Source organism: Callospermophilus lateralis, chromosome 15, assembly GCF_048772815.1.
Source record: "Callospermophilus lateralis isolate mCalLat2 chromosome 15, mCalLat2.hap1, whole genome shotgun sequence".
NCBI lineage: Eukaryota > Metazoa > Chordata > Mammalia > Rodentia > Sciuridae > Callospermophilus > Callospermophilus lateralis.
The window spans coordinates 62863536-62880670 of NC_135319.1; the positions used below are offsets into that span (position 1 = coordinate 62863536).

Below are 17135 nucleotides of genomic sequence, written 5' to 3' on the forward strand. Positions count from 1 at the left end.
TCTGCACTCTGTGTTAGAGCTAACCCAGGGGTGGGAGAGTACTGTGTGTGTGTGTGTGTGTGTGTGTGTGTGTGTGTATAACCATATCTAAAACCCACAAAGTGAAGTGTTTCCCGAGTTGTCGATGACCTAGTGTTAGAAAGCCTGCCTCATTTTCTTCAAAATTCTTGAAAACAATGCCACAGTGAAGTCCGCTGAGCTGGAATCTTATAATCGCTGCTCATTGTGGAGCCATATTTTATCTGTGCCCCTCTTGCTCTAAGCAGAAGTCATCAAACTTTGGCAGCAACACTCACAACTTCCTACACCGCTGATTCCAGGAAGCCTGCACACCATGCAGGATCACGCGGGGTGAACAACTCACTTCAGGGACCTGAAGGTCCCCTGCTGGGCTCTGATGTTCATGCACCAATGATTCTCCCCGGGGATTTGGCAGTCTGCTCTTGGTAGCACAATTTAGGGACAGTTACCCTCCTAAAACTGCCAGGAGCCACATAATTGCCTTTTCAACCACACTGACTTTAAATGAGCTCCTAAATGACTTTTTCCCCCCCTGGGTTTTTGTTCATTTGTTTTTGTTGAATTTATTAAAGTCTTAAAGACAACGGGAGAAAGTACTGGTTGAAACTGATGTTCTATAAACATAATGTAACTGACCAAAATGGGCTGATGGAAAAAAAGCAGCATTTGTATAACTACTGCCTATGTCATTACATTTCTATTTTATATACCTATTAGGTCTTTAAACCTAAAATTGCCTTTCTAGTATGAATGGCTCATCTTTAACACAGTAATTTTCCATTAGTCAACATGATTCTTTCTCAGACTTTACCCCACATACTTAGGAAGAGCAAGGATTAAAGGGTAAAGATAGACGCGTACAAACACCCCTCAGACAAAAGCAGTTAAGGAAAAAAGGAACGTACACGGAGTTGGATACAGAGTCTGTGATATGAAAGGAAGAATAAGCAAAGGAGGCAAGAAGGTTCAAAGAAGCCAGGACGTCTGGGAGCTTGGGGAGAGATTCGCCAAGTTGTCTATGATTTGATTAAAGGCAATCAAATTTGAAGGGGTAAGAAAAGGGACAGCACAGGGTGCAGAGTAGCTGCAGAAGACATATTCAGAAAAAAAAAAAAAAGACATAATTCTAGGAAGATAGGAGGTAAAGCAGGAAAGGAGTTAGAGGTGAAAGTCTGGGAGGCCCCGTTGAGTTAGAAAAAGACTCACCTCACCGTTCTCACCTCCTATCAGATCCTTGGGTCCTGAAGTTAGAAAGGGAATAACTCCTTCACTTCTAAACTATTCTGCAGGCCAAAGACTTCTGCACTTGCTAGGCAAAAACCTTCAGAGCAGCTCTTGTAAGGAGATCAAAGGTGACCACTGAGGGCAGCTCCGCCCCTCTTCTGGGCAGTACTAGCCAGAGTTTGGGGCAGGAGGCACAAATCCTGGCCAACCATACTCCCAATAGAACGATTTGCTTGAATACAAGCAAAATAAGGCTATTATTGGAAATCCTGCAAGGCCAGTAGAGGATTATTTTAACTCAGCATCCCCAAGTACTGATGTGCCTAAGAAAACCAGCCTCCTTAAATCCTCACTTAGTGCAATCTTGTCTAGGAATAAGGAAAAGGCACAACGAGAGAGAACGCTATGACACCACCACTAGGAGAGCCTGTTTCTGAGTCACAGCACCAGGACATTGCAGTGGCCACCACCAGCCTGAAGTGCTGTGAGAGGTATCCACAAGCCAGGGGGAAGGCTACTCTCTGGGACTTCACCTCTGATGACAGATTTAACCCTGTCACTGGAGTGGGTCAACTGTTCCTCAGAAGCTGTGCACCACAACATAACCTAACCATTACTTGGTTTTGGTAAAGATTCCCAGGTATTCTTATTTCTTCTGTTACTGACATCAAATGTACCAAGTGAGCAAACATCATTTGCCATCTTCAGGGTAGAAAGTCTAACTCTTTTGAATCTGCATTCCTCACTCTAATTAATCCTGCCTGCATCTAAATTTCTACAACTGCATCTAGGCAAGTATCTTCATCCCTTTTGCATTCTGGGGAAGAGTGGTGCTCCTCCATTGCAGTGGTTCTCAATGCTGGCTGATTGTCCCAAATACCTGGGCAGCTTTCCTAAACATATCTCCCAGACACCATCCCAGGAGACACCGGCTCAGGATCCTGAGGCAGCTCTGACTTGGGGGAAGCTGGATACCTGCAGTGAGGCATCAGAGAGCTCCTGGTAAGGAGGGGACATTAAAGTGGGTAGAGGAGTGCAGCAAAGTCAGTAAAAGCCCATGTTTAGGGGCCTCTTAAACCTTCCTAGGTTTGGATCTTGGCTCTGCCACTTACTATGTGCATATATTAGTTAACCTCTCTGAGTCTCATGGGGTCATGGGGGGGATGAGATAACAATAGTGAGTCACTCAGCATAGAGCCTAATACTGCATAGCATAAGAACTCAGTAAGTGACAGTCCCATGGTCATCACAGTGGTGGTCATGTTATTACCCTTAACAGGATTAGAGTATGAGGTATGGAGGTACTGGCCACCACACTGTTGACCCTAAGATCAGGAGATTGGGGAAGGGGAAAGGGCTGCATTTGTGAAGCTGCTTCTCCACAGCTCCTCCTTCTCTTACCTGCTTCATGAAGCAAAGTGTAAGCACATGCAACACACAGCAGCCTCAAAGATTGTAAAATGATTGAAGGGACGGTTCCTTGCTGGGATTGACAGTGGTTTGTTTTTTAAAGTATATCTTAAACCTCATTGATCAAGATATAATCATTCTGTTTATCTTCTAAAAGTCTGGCCAGACATTCACTTGTTCACTGTTAACTGGGGGGAAAGAAAGTTGCTAAGCTAGCATACAAACTCACATGGCCCCTTGGTATTTAGGAGAGTCGGTCTTGAGCTTTTAGAAACGTCTTTTTATATTACATCAACAACTAAAATTTAGACAGAGGCAACAACCCTCAGGCTAGGCTCTGGTAGGTTTATTACAGATAATCTTAGTTTCAAATTCTGAATTAAAACAATACCAGCAACAAGTTTTTCCCTAAGAGACCAGTTCTGGACCATCAAGCGCTCACATTCTTCAGTAAAGCTGTTTCTTTCTTAAGGCATGTTAAAATCTCTGGGCAGACCCTCCATTAAGTGCTAACTGTCTTTAATGCCTTTCTTTGAAAAGCATAAATCTTTCCTATGTCAAGAAGGAAGTGCACAGAGCCCAGGGCCACCTATTGGGAGCAGCACCACGGACAGGGCTGAGGCACTCTGATGGAACCCACAGACAACATCTAAGCCACCAGCCATAGATCCAGAAATCCAGAGGATCTTAGTCCAACAGTTTTTAAAAAATGATCTAGTTTAAACATTTTCCTCATTTGTAAAACGTCTTTATCTAATGGAACACATCAGTGATCTGTGCCTGAATATGTCATCTAGGCAGAGATGGGGGAGTGAGATAGCATCTATCCTATTTTAGAAAGGTCTCCAGGGAAGATGACTTCTTAGAAACTTGTGTTAAAGTCTAATCATCTTTGTTATTTGGATTTCTTAATGTTCAACCTAATTCTTTTACTTTTTACTCTTTAAAGCCATTTTTCCCTTTTTTGGTCTTTGAAAATAAAAAGTATAATAAGGTTCATATCTAAATATATGTGGCAAGTTGTCATGTTATTTCTTACTATTTATGCCTTGAAGAAAGAAAGAAAAAGAAAACCCCCGCTTTCCTCTTGTGCCAGATTTGATGTACACCAAAAGGCAAATGTTAACATAAATCAGGGTTGAAGGGCGCGGTGGCTGATGACATGGGAGCTCTGGGGTGAGGCCATGACATCCTGTCCCAAGGCTGAGGAAGCCATGGGCACTGTCTGTGATAGGCCTAATCAGTCCTCCAGGCCAACAGGAGACACTGTTCTCTCCACAGGACTTCTCCAAGGGGCCCTCCTCCACCTGTGCCCATGGGACACTGTGCCCTCAGCATGCTCTGCACTTGTCACCTTACCTACAGGGAGCCCCATCTCATAAGTGGGTTGGGCTCACAAGTATAAATAAAGCACAAATTAAAAACTGTAATTGGTCACAATTATTTTAAACAACGCCCCCCCTTGCCCAACTCAGTCAATTGTTTCTTCAGCAATGCTTTCAGCTAGAATCAGAACTCCCAAGACAGAAAGACTAACTTATCTATGCCAAATAGTGAGGAGGTTACTGATCAAAATTTTAAGTCATCAGCTTTGAGTTCTGGGGTTTACTCAATAGACTTTTCCTTCAAAATAGGCCCCAGGCATGATATGATATTTCATGTCCCAATATGTCATCTCATATATGATAAGTGATCAGTAAGAGTCCGTCCAGTGAATGACCAGATGAATGACTTTACAAATGGTGAGAAGGGCTGGGCTGATCAGAGCAGAGCAGCATTGAGATGGTAGCACCAGAGTTCTAAAATAAGCACTCCGGTTCCACGGTGCAAAGCTTTCACTCATTATATTCTCCAGGCATTACTGAGGACCTGTTGTGTGCCAACAAGATTTCTGCAGCCTCCAGACACATGCTCTTGCAACTGCCCCTACAATGGGCACAGTGTGCTAAGTTCCCCTTTCCAACTCTCTGCCAGGGCACTTGATGTATTCATGGCATTATCATTGGTTGCCAGTATAGTGCATGGCACAGAGCAAGTGCTCTGAACAACTAGAATGAAGTTCAGAGCATGAAACCCTGTATCTCCTCCTAGAAGAGCATTTAACAAAGTTTCCTCTTCCAGACTCTGTCCCTCCTTTTTCCAGGACACTCATCCAAAGATCAGATCATGCCAGCTACTATGATAACTCTTCAGATGTTGCCCCTAACTCACCTTTTAGAAGCTTCTTTGACAAGAGGACTTTTTGCCCAAGTAGGAACACTCCCTGAGCCACCAATGTGGCTGTGCTCCCCAGCAAGACAAATTCCTAGCAGCTTTTGTGAAATGTTTTCCAGCTTGGCCCAAATCCTTATATTTAAGAGATCTCATCTCTTACCATGACTGAATCTTATATTTCAAAACCACATCAAGAACTCCCTACCACTCCCTACCAAAGAGAATCACCCTGAGGTCAATGGCAAGAGGAGCCCAGTGACAAGTTAGTTGAATGTATAGGAACCTGGTGATGTGTCTGTTTTTGTGAGCCAGCAGGTCCACCTCCTGCCCGTCCACCACAATGACTCAGCTTCACCAAATCACTGCCCAGCCACTAGCACCAGATGACCACCCCCGACACCAGGTCCTGAGAAGTTGGTATAGGCAGCTTTTCCCAGAGCCCCACATGTTCCAAACATTATAACTGAGCTATGATGGCTACTCATTAATCATGCAAACCCTAAGGGAATAGAATTAAAGTACCATCTGGATATACTCTGGTTATATAGTCAGCGAGGAATGAGACAATACCACAAAACACAAGGTTAGAGGGAAGCAAATGAATGGGAGACAGCCCTAAGCCACCAGGAAAAACCCCAAGGTGAAAAAAAAAAAAAAATAACAGCACCAGTACAAAGAGAGGCACACGGTTTTCCTTGAATTACCTTCAGATTTAGGACTAGGAGTAGATGCAGGAAACTGGTAGGTAGGAGTGTAAGGATTGTCCTCTGTAGCAGAGAAAAGCAGTGGATTTTGAAACTATCCACCATGAAGTGGAGGCACTGACAAATTCCCACTTGAATAACTGATTACCTAGTTTAGTGTTATTAAAGCACACCAGCATCACACTTAAAAATAGATTAATGAATTAGAAAGGACTTAGTTATTTTAATACAGCATATCATGCAAATGAGTGAAATAAAATTTTCACCAACCAAAAAAAATGACTATAAAAACAAAATCTAAAAGCCAAATCTTATGCCTAAAATAGAACTCTAAGAACTAATTAAAGGCTAAAACAACAGATACGCCATCTAAATTTATGGTACCTTCAGAATTTTGCTGGATTTCAGGAAGTTCAGGGAATTTGTACGTAGGGAAATAAGGGTTTTCTTCAGGAGTGTCTAGGCAGAGGAGCAGGTTTGGGAGAGAGAATAGAGGAAGATACAAATGGAGAGAATGAACGAGGAGGAATCCACATACAATTTAGGCTCCTTGAATTCTGGAACATGGTAAACTTCACTAGTCACATGAAAGAAATTCAAACTGCTTTAAAAATCCAGTCCTTTTGCCTGAATTATTAAGACACATCAAAAGACACAATAACATTACTTCCCTTGGTCAAAGAATTACATCAAAACAGGCTTCAGTGTGCAAAAAGCACTTAGCGCAAAGCTTCAAGCTCTCACTCTTTATGGGCAAGAGATATTAAGTATGATAATGAGCAGTATGCAATGGAAACACTATCCTAGAATGATTTTTTTTTTTAAAGCGTGTATGGTGGACATTAGAATCAAGGCAAACAAGTGGAGTCTCAATTTTTCAAATACCCCTGTCTACCATTAGGACAGGTAGTTGTGTTATAACCTGTAATTTAGTTGAGTTAATAACTACATGAGAACACCAACACTGCCTGTGAGGCAAAACTACTTTGCACATATGCAAGCACTTGTCCCTGCATTTAGCCTTCCATAGCTGGGTCTGAATATGTGAGAGAGTCACAGATGGCCAGAGGCAGTGGAGAGTAACTTTAGGAAGTGACCAGTGGAAATGACCCCCATCTGATCACAGAGACCCAGCATTTAGCATGGCCACTATGAATAAGCTCATCCACCCAACCACAGCCGATTTAGTCTTGATTCAGAAAAGCTAAGTACTGTTTCTAAATATTTAGAAACACTTTGAAAAGGGGCATACCTGGTTCATTTTGAACCCAACAAGAACTTACTAACAGTAATGTTAATTGACATCTACAGCTAATTATAGAACTTGGATATTTGTAGCTTACACAGGAATACTGACTAGAACACTCTTTCTTTGCCTTCATGTACCATCCATGCCAGGCGGTCAGACTGGATTTGGGAACAGGGGAGGACAGGATGCTCTGCCCACAGGAGGACAGGAGGACTGGTACCCTTCCCATGGTGCAGCTACATCCCTGCCCATTAGTTGATTGGTGGCACAGGCGGCAATGGGAGCTGGTGGGATTGTGACCTGCCCGAGCAATGGCCTGGGGTTCTCCCACCATGCTGGGTCACTGGCTGACAGCCCAGTGGGCCTGTAATTGGGAAGCACCTCTTTCAGCTTGAGCAGGCTCTGGTGTGTCAGCTCTTGACTGATTCTCAGGGCTATCTGCCAAGTTCTGGCTGGCAGCTAGGGGTGCTTATTTTTCACATTAACATGACCTTAGAGGTGCACTATGCATCACTGTACCTTCACAAGGCCAAACACTTTCTCATGTGGACCCTGCAACATCCCTCAGAGGAAGGAAGGCAGGATAAACACAGAGAGGCACATGACTGGCCCAAGGTCACGTGAGTGTTTAGGGGACTGAAACTAGGTGAGAACAGTTTGAACAGTTTTCTTAACTCAGTTCTTAACTCAGATTTCTCAACTTTCTCTACCCATGAGGCAGTCACGGGCTGACACAGGACATACCTAAAGCTGGAAGCAGGTGAGAGATGGAGTTGCTCGAATCTTAGGCAGATAGGTGCTGGAGCTCAGGCAGAGTGCTAGGCTCAGCCTGCTGCATTCCACACAGTTGGGAGGGAGGACTTGTGAGCTGACCTCAAATTATAAAGCTGAGGTGGGCACACAGGTGCACCCTCCCTCCTGTGCTCTCAAGGAGCATGGCTGGGTTCAGGCAGATCAGTACCTAATGGAATCCAACTGCAGGACCCAATCTCCTGGAGTCTAAGCAAACTAAGTTTAGGATGATGCCCAAGAGTCAATATGGGGGCACACAGCACAGCACAGCTTCTACAAATGAAAACCAGTACCTCTGTTTAGTTTGTGGATCTGCTTAAACATGGTCTTGTACCAGTCTTTTGATCTCTCAGTATTCTGGAGAAAAACAAAGGCAAAGAGTAAGATAAAATGGAAATTGCACATTTCAGAACTTTTATGATTACAAAATCAAAATCAGACAGGAAGTGATATCTTAAGTCAAAACTATTGAAAAAAGAACCAACTAAGAGATTCAGACAGACATGAATAAGCTCATCCACCCAACCACAGCAGATTTAGTCTTGATTCAGAAAAGCTAAGTACTGAGCATCTCAATATTTAGAAACATTTTGAAGAGTCAGAAACATTTTGCAGAATGATAGTTGGCCAAAAGAATGCAGATTTTGATAAAGGTATGCAAAACTTAAAATGTGTCCATTCTTAATTTTTAAAAAATTTGTTTTATTTATTTTTTTAATTTGATTTATTTCCAAACACAAACTTTGGGAACCTGAAGTAAATCCTAGAAATCTGATGCAAAGAACACTTGCTTATTATGCTATGGCATAATAATCCATTCCAGATTATTCTGCAGAAATGCAAATAAAGTACCTTGCATAGGGGCAGATTCAGAATGAATACACTAACACATAACACATTATAGCATTCAATGCCAGACTTTTCACCCTCAGCACAAAGCTGGGTTTTGTTTGTTTGTTTGTTTATTGTAGCTATAGATGTTTTTGGTAATAGTTCTCTTTCTAAATTACTTACTACTTAAGACAAGGGCAGTATTCTTTTGAGGCTTAGCCCATGGCTATGTCTACCTACTTTCTCCAAAAGAAAGCAAAAAGAAACTAGTCCCTTTTCCAATTGGAAATCACAGGGAAGCATTGTAGTCAGTGGCCTAGTGAACACATGGAGAGTAACGGGATTCACCTGAATCCAATTTCAAAAGGCAGGTTTCCCTGGATTCCTTAGGCTGACAGGAGGACTAGCATGCCTGACCAGTGGACAGGGCTGCTACTAGACCCACCTTCTCCTGGAGGCCTTGGTGGGCTGAATCCTTCCAGTGGCTATATCAGAGTTTCCTCTTCCATTTGTATGTGTGGGGGGTAGTTCCTACCCAGGGGGATCTTTTTTCCTGAACCCCAAAACCGGGGCTCTGGACCTCACACTCTCCAGGGTGCCCTAACCCTGGAGCAAGAATTTCTGAACCGACTCCATGGAATAATAATAAAGGAAGACTGCCTGTGGCATTCACCCCTGGAACACTCACTCACAAGCCCAAAGCCTCTCTGAGGGTCTGCTGCAGAGAAATTTCTTCAACTTTGTCCCACTCAGACATTCCTCCTTTTCATTTGACCACAAAACCCTTTCTTTTTCCATGAAACTTATAAACATCCCACACCACTTTGGGAAAAGTTGCTGAACACCAAGTTTGGAACACAGCTTATCGTGGGTCTGGCACTTGGGGTCTGGTGCCAGTGTGAGCACCCTCCCCTCCAGGCCTGTGTAACCCATAGACGGGTTCACATGCAATCAGGGCTGTGCTTTTATCACAGTTTAGTTAAGCTGAAGCCTATGAAGGACTTTTAGGTCAATACTCATACCCGAAGTGGGATGCCCACTTCATCCATGGACACATTGCTTAGGTCTTGTGCACTCTTCACCACCCGCCTACTGTCATCCTTTGCTCTTTTTTCAGCAGCCCTGACAGGCGAGGTGGGTTTTTCCTGGGCTGGTGCAGAGTCCTGCTCACCCACACTTCTTTCTGAGACAGGATCTGAAAATAAAAAGCAATCATTAGCTGAAGCTCTTCTGGTAGCTCCAAAGCAAAAACTCACAAACCATCCAGCTAAAACAAAGTGTGTTTGCTAATTCCCAACTGGAACTAGTTCCACTTAGGGCAGGGGTCAGCAAACTATGGCTCATGGGCCAGTCATCTGTTTTTCTAAGTAAAATTTTATTGGAATACAGTCAGATGAGTTCATTTACATATTATTTATGGTACTTTAACACTACCACTGCTGAGTTGAATAGCTATGGCTTCAAAGTCTAAAATATTTATTATTTGGTCCTTTAAAAAAAAGTTTGCCAACAGTGTATTTTGCAGAGGTTTGCACATTATGCTCTGGACATCCAAGTAGTTCTGACTAGTCCAGAAATTAAGGGAGCAGATAGGACTATAAGGAGGTGGCTAAACATTACTGGAAACTTCTTATTTCATCTTGGGGTAGTCACTTTTTTGTGCCTTAGTTTTCTCATCCAAAAAATGATGATAACACTTCCATTGGCAACCTCACAGCCAGGTTGTAAGAGAACTTATCAAGATAATTTAAACCACAGAACTCAGAGAGCTGTAAACTGCTAGATGTTCATTATGATTTATTTAATTTGGTTCAAGACTGGAAATTATGGAGAGCTAATAAACATGCCAGGTCCTGTGTACAGATTTATACAATTATTTATGATAGTCTTTATTCCAAGTCCTGTCATTCACTTATTAGAGAGGCACTGACTAAGCACCTGCCAGGTGCTGTGCATAATGGACTGACAGTGAATATCTCAGAATCTTGGCCCACAGGGAGCTTATACTCTAATGGGCAGAAAAAGCAAGCGCAGCAGTGAAAAGGCAGGATGATGAGGTCTGATACAGGAGCCAGCATCCAACTTGGCTAACAAGAAGCCAAGCAGATAAATAGGAAGCGGAAGGTGTTCCTGCCCAGGTGAACGACATAAGCAAATGCATGGGTGCCTCTGAACTACTATGAGCTGATTATGTGCCATGAATTGCATGAAACTCTTTATTTTATCTGCCCAACAACCCTGAAAAGAAACTATTATCATCCCTCCATTTTTTAAAATCGTTAAGGGCACCAAAGCACAGAGAAGTTTAAGTATCCTACCTGAAGTGACACAGCCAGCACGTGGCTAAGCTGGGATTTGACCTAGTATCTACCTAGCAGTCCTCTCTGAACCATATCTTGTTTTGTATCCCTCCAAAATGGCACTAAGTTTTCCAGTCTGGGAGCCTAGCCTAACCCAAACTGAGACATTAGGAAAGGAAACTGGGTTGGGGAAGGGAGGGAAAGATGGCTGCTTCCATTTTCAGAATATATTTGAGAAGACGTGAGATACTCAGGCAGAACTGCCCTAGAGACTCCTTGGAGAAACACAGGAAGCCCAGGTGAGATGCCCTGTAGGAATGCAATTTTAGAGCAAACAGCACAAGGCTAATATCAAGGAGATGGCATAGTTGAGTGTGGAAGGAATTGAGAGCATAGCCAAAGAGCTGAAGTTTTGCACTGAGGGATGCAAAGGTACAGGAGGAAAAGCAAAAGAATCCTCAAATGGATGTGGGAGTCATCAGAAGAACAGGAGATAAACCTGAAAACACAGCAAGGTGCCATGAAACCAGAGAAGACAGAATTCCAAGATGTGGGTTGTTAAACACCAAAAAAAAAAAAAAAAAAAGGAACTCATAAATTGAAGCAGAGGAGGAGGAGGCATTAGATTAGGCAAGAGGAAAGTCACAGGAACACTCTGGGGTAGCCATTTCAGGAGGACAGTAGGGGTAGGTGCCACACTGCAGAGAAAGGAACAAGTGTATGAGCAGGCCGTAGGGAGGGAATTCAGCATGGAGGAAGGAATGAGCCAGATGGTAATTGGAGAGGTCAAAAGACTGGAAGCAAAAAGGTGTAAACCAGGGGACCCTGAAGTCCTGTGGATACAGTCCATAAGGTGAGAATGAAGGACATGCAGATCTGCCTGGCAAGCAGTAAGTGCTCAGGAATATCTGCTCCTTGATTGACAGAGAGGTGCCAAGTGCTGTCTGGCGGCTACCCCATGGTGAAATGGAAGGACCTAATGGTCCCTGCAAAGTAGTGAAAGTCAGAGGTATCTGGGTGGAGGGGAGGCTGGAAAAGTAGGGGAACGGTGAAATCAACATGCTCAGGTTGAGGATTTTCAGTCAATCAACAGGATCAGTCTGCCATGATTTCAAGTGGACCTCTGAAACTCTTGCTGCATTTGTAAAGGAAAAATGATTCCTAAATATTCTGTGTGAGAAGAATCAGTTTAGTGAGTGCTTCAGAAAACCTGATCCATGGTACCATCACCGTATTAAGGCCATGGGAAGAGTTCTCATGCTCCCAGGAAATTCCAACATGGGGACAAGGGGTTAGCAGGAAGCCTGGAAGTGCAGGGGGATTTCGAGTCACCCAAGTCTACCCTTAACATGGCTCTCTGAGAGTTCCCCTCCTTCCTGGAAAGGGCTTCCCTGAGTGAGATCAAGAGGGCACAGGAGAATTGATTCCAAGCTCTGTTTTACCCAGGGCTTAGTTCTACCTGAGGAGGGCTAAACTACCTGGAGGGCTAAACTGCAAAAGTGGTACTTTTAAAAAATAAAATGAAAATCCAAAATGACAAGTGTCCCATGCAGGGGACAGGGCCATTTTGACATCCCTGTTGCAATGAGGGCTTGCTGTTACTTCTCACTAAGCAAACACTAATTCTTCACAAGATATCGTGGGGCATTTCCTTCTCATTTTATACTGTGCTTTAACAAGGAAGGTCTTGGGCCCCAAATAATGATGATATTGACAGTCTCAGATGGGGCCTCTATTTATGGGAGGTGGGATAGATTTTCTTCCTACTCAAAAGTTTTGTGACTGAAGATGACAACAATGCTCACATTTCCCTAGGGGAAGGAGGGTGGCTTCCATGTCCTGTGTCAACCTCACTATCCCAGTCACAATCATATTTTCCTTTCTCCCCAAGGGGGGCCTGAGCCATGTAGATTCTACTCACATTTGACTCTTCCTGAGCCCACAGGGGCTCAATAAGACTCTGATAAAACAGAAGACTGGTGACCCTGAGTCCCGTCCCCACAGGTGAGGAGCAGAACCTTATTTTCTCTAAGGCACAGGGTCTACAGAGTGCCAGCGCTGCTGGCCCCCCTCTTTCAGGAGCTCCTAAACAAAATGGCATTTGTTTTTTAAAAAGGAACTAACATTTAGTGAGCACTTGCTTTAGGCCCCAGTCTATCAAACATCGTTAATGAATCTGTCCCAAAGTTCAAGGAGGGAGATAGCATCAGGTTTGTTTAGCACCGAGGAACCAGGCTGAGCCTGCCAGCATGGTGGAGAAACCCTTTCTGGTTGTGAGGCATTCTCCCTATTGCTGTCACATCAGCTCCTCTAGGCAGGGACAAAGATTGTCACCCCCACTTCCCACATGAGGAAACTTCAGCTCAAAGAGGTGAAGTCCCTTACCCAAATACAAACAGCCCTAAGAAGGGACCAAATTTGAGTCTCCTAACATGGCTGGATGCCCTTTTCATCTATTCCTTCAAACTCCCACAGTAGGAAGAAGCTCACAGGAGCCACATTTTTTCTCCCCGCAAAGCCACTATGTTCTCTGCAATCCAGGCTGGAGCCAGCGGAATGAAGTGGCAGCAAAAGGAGGGGAAGTGAAGGGCACCTTGAGCTCAACCACAGCCTGTCCTGGCCCCGTGGCCAAGCCCTGATAAAGCTGAGAGGGTGTGAGAACCCCACGTCCTCCCCACCCAGCTCTGCACAAGTCACAAGGACAGCAGTGGGATAAAGTCACACAGAAATCATGCAGCAGCTGCTCAGAAAATGGTGGCTTCCATTATCCACCAGATCAAGGGTTCTTAACTCTGGAGTTCATGAGTACTTAAAAATCCATGGAACTCACATGCACATGCTTGCATGCGTGGCTTTTTCTGGAAAATGAATCTGTTGCCTTCGTTAGGTTCTCTCAAGGAGTGGCCATGACCAAAGAAAGGTGAAAAATCATCACATGACTCCATTAGCAGCCCATAGGCTGCACAGTTTTCTTGATGCACCTCCAGAGCCTGCCTCCTACCTCTGCTCTACTCAAGGCAGGCCCTCAATAGAATGAATAATGCATCAATGGCAGTGCCCACTGATAACAGTAAGCCCTTTGCAAGTGCCAAAGCTCAATGCTCAGCTGTTTTATAAGTGGAATCTCCTTTGATCCTCACAACAACCTGGGAGATACTTCTTTCTCCATTCACAGAGGAGAGACATCAGATAATGGACCTGTGGTGACACCATGAGTAAGCGGTAGAACCAGGATTCAAAGCAGAATGGCTATAGGAATCCAGCAGGAAATGACTAAGCACTCCTATTCCTGGGTTTCCTCCAAATTTCAGCCTACAAGTTTGCTCCTTCCCTACCCAACACTGTCCCATCCTGCACAGTTTCTCAGGAAGTGATCCCTGATTATCTGATTATATCTGCTGTCACTCTCCATTACAGGCTTTAATAATCCACTTGCCACCCAGTGTGGTCACCAGAGGGCAGCATCAGTACCACTGAGGAGCTGGTGAAAAATGCAAATTCTCACACATACCCATTAAATCTGAACTTTTGCAGGCAAAGTGCAGAAGACTGAGTTTTGACAATCTCTCCAGATGATTCTTAAAATCAGTTTAAGTTCAAAAAGCGGTTTCAGACCCTGCTGGTCAGGTGGTTCTTACTTGGACCCATCACGCTTGGGTCCACTATTGGCATTTGGCTTTGCAACCCAAACAGTACAAGACCTGCCCACATTTCCTAAACCCTGACCTGTCACATCTAAGAGAAAGAGAGAACAACCAAAAGGTGGCCTCTTCAGAGACCTGCCATGAACACTGTCATCTGAAGCAGAACCCCTTATGCTACCTACCCAGAACATCCTGTTCTTACCATCAAGCTACTCATTGCAGTTCCATGGGACATGTTTACTAGTTTGATTCACTTTTCTGTCTGCCAAGCCTGCAAGCTCCAGGGGGCAGAATCTAAGCCTGTTGTTATCATCCCTGAAACAAAGATTCCAGCAACGAATATAGTCCCCAACTCCTAGGGTCACTCAGAAGATTGTGCTGATCCAACATTGGGTGGTGACTGAAAGATGGCTTTAACAGGCACAGTGGTTAATATGTAAATAAATATATTTGTCACCTACCTGAAAGGCTACTGAGTCGTTTTTGCTGTTCTGTGATAAAAGAAAAGAATGCACAGTGTAAGTGAGATTTATACAGTACATGGTAAGACCAAGAGATCCTGGTATAACTAGTTAGGATCCCAAACTCAGCACCCTCATTGTCCTTTAGATGCTAAAATACACAGGTCAGCTGAAGACAGGGGAGTTGACATGGATTTTATTATACAGGCATGATGTCTCCCAACTCCTCACTCTCCAGATTTGCACCAGAATTCAAGACGGTCCATTTTCTAGCAGTTTACATCTTGTCTCAAGATGATCTCAGCCAGGTGTGGTGGCACATGCCTATAATCCCAGCTACTCAGGAGGCTGAAGCTGATTCCAAGTTCAAGGCCAATCTGGGCAACTTAATGAGATCCTGTCTCAAAATAAAATAAAAGGGACTGGGGGTACAGCTCAGTGATAGAGTACTTGCCCAGGATGCATAAGGTTTGATCCCCAATAGTGGGGTCGGGGAGATAATCTTATCATTAAAGGGGACCCTTTCACTCCCTCTGGTTTCAAGTGCCCAGGACCTTATCTGATCCTAGCCTTGGTAGTTTTTGAAGGAAAGGTGATTAGAATCATAACCATGGAAGCTGTCATCTCCCAAGAGCTTGCTCAAAGCCAGACCCTGGTTTTAAGAGTTTTCAGGCATAACATTTGCAATCTTGGCAACAACCTCAGCTGTTAGGCACAACCATTTTTCTCACTGTACATCTGAGCCACTGTAGCAAGGAGGCTGGTCCAGAGTATGGGAGAAATTCTAAGAAAAATCAGCATTGGCCAAGAGAGTTCAGATAAGGGGCCCAAACTACACCAAAAATCATCTGGATCTAGAAGCTAGACTTTCAACTCCCAGTCCAGGTTCTCTGCATCACTAATCACTCTCCTTAATATTGAAGGTCTATTGATTTCTCAGCCACTGGGGTGACAATGTGGAGGGGAGGTCAACATCTCATTTGGAAAGTCCTGAGTGTACTTGCTATGTGATAAGCACAAAAGTGACCTTTACCTTCCATGACTGCTAAATATAAAGCAGCCACACAGTTAAAAATAGAACACTTGCCAGCCCATGGGTGCTGTCATCATGCCCTGTGGCCACATTTCCATCTATCCTCCCACTAGAATCAGTTTGGGTAAGAAATGAAGAAAGCAGCATGCGAGCTCTTGGCCAGTGCAAGTAGCAGCCATTCACCTTCAACATGTGGATGGGGTTCACACCAGCTGGACAAGCAGAAGCCCAGTGGCGCTCTAGACCCAGCTCTGCCAGCAACCTGTCAGGTGACAATGGCCAATTACGTCGCCTCTCAGCCTATTTCCTCACTTGTGACATCAAGGTACTCTGTGTTATCTAAAGGGATGTATGATTATCCAACTTCATTCCACAAGTCACTGGTAGGGTCCTTCCCAGCCAGGAGAAACCAATGTATACAATTTAAAATACTATGTTGTTCCCATTGCTGAGGTGTGAAATGGCCTTTCTTTTATTTTATGTCACACATACTAGTGGATGTTTTTCAGGGCTGTTATTTAGCAAAATTAGAAGTTAGCAACTCTAGGGGAATCCCTAGACAATTTCCTATGTCCACAGATGCAACTGGGAACCTCCGAAATCCTGATCTCCAGCATGGTCCACATCCAGTACTGCTGGGATGCCCACCAAGCTTTCTGAAAATGTAGAATCTTATCCTCTCACCTCTTCCCAAAAGCTCCTGAATCTGAATCATCAAATTAACAAAATTCATCAGATTAACAAGACTGAGCAGCCCTGAGCAAGGGAACCCATATACCTCTTCAGTCCTAAAAGTATCTGGATTCAAATCTTCCTTCCCGGCCTCATGGTAAGTGACTTACCCTTAAATACATGAGGTATGCAAACTCAGGAAAAAGGGGAAAAGGGATGCTTGCTCATAACCATCAGTGCCAAGCCAGAGGATCGGTGTCCCCTGTTTGTTCTTAATAGGGAGGTTGGCTTGAAGAAACAAGATTATTATCGTACCATGCCCTGTGACAATCTAGGCAGGGGGGGAAAACAAGAGGAAATTTTCAGGATGACTAAAGCAGAAGTCCAGAACTGGAGTAAAGTTATCATTCCCTTGGGACACTCTGCAATAGTTAAGAAATTGTTTTCATGGGTGAGGCAAAGCAGAGCTATTAGGTTGGGTAAATTCCCAAACAGTGCCAAGAACACTTGACCTAAACCCTATTTATGATGAGGGACACAGGGCCAAGCTGGCCAGGCTCTTCCATTCCTTTCAACTCTT

The 17135-nt window shown here is 44.0% G+C and overlaps 1 protein-coding gene across 50 annotated transcripts in view; it reads right to left on the minus strand.

The window, feature by feature from the left end:
* Positions 1-17135, minus strand: part of Sorbs1 (sorbin and SH3 domain containing 1) — a 233493-nt gene that overhangs the window by 69301 nt on the left and 147057 nt on the right. For 25 of the 50 annotated variants that reach the window (XM_076834759.1, XM_076834730.1, XM_076834755.1 and 22 more), the window contains 5 exons: positions 14851-14880; positions 9468-9640; positions 7908-7971; positions 5958-6032; positions 5574-5636 (listed from right to left, as the gene is read on the minus strand). In XM_076834759.1, the coding sequence (XP_076690874.1) occupies positions 5574-5636; positions 5958-6032; positions 7908-7971; positions 9468-9640; positions 14851-14880 (405 nt within the window). The remainder of the gene's footprint in view (positions 1-5573; positions 5637-5957; positions 6033-7907; positions 7972-9467; positions 9641-14850; positions 14881-17135) is intronic. The other 25 variants (XM_076834754.1, XM_076834739.1, XM_076834735.1 and 22 more) reach the window with 4 other exon arrangements.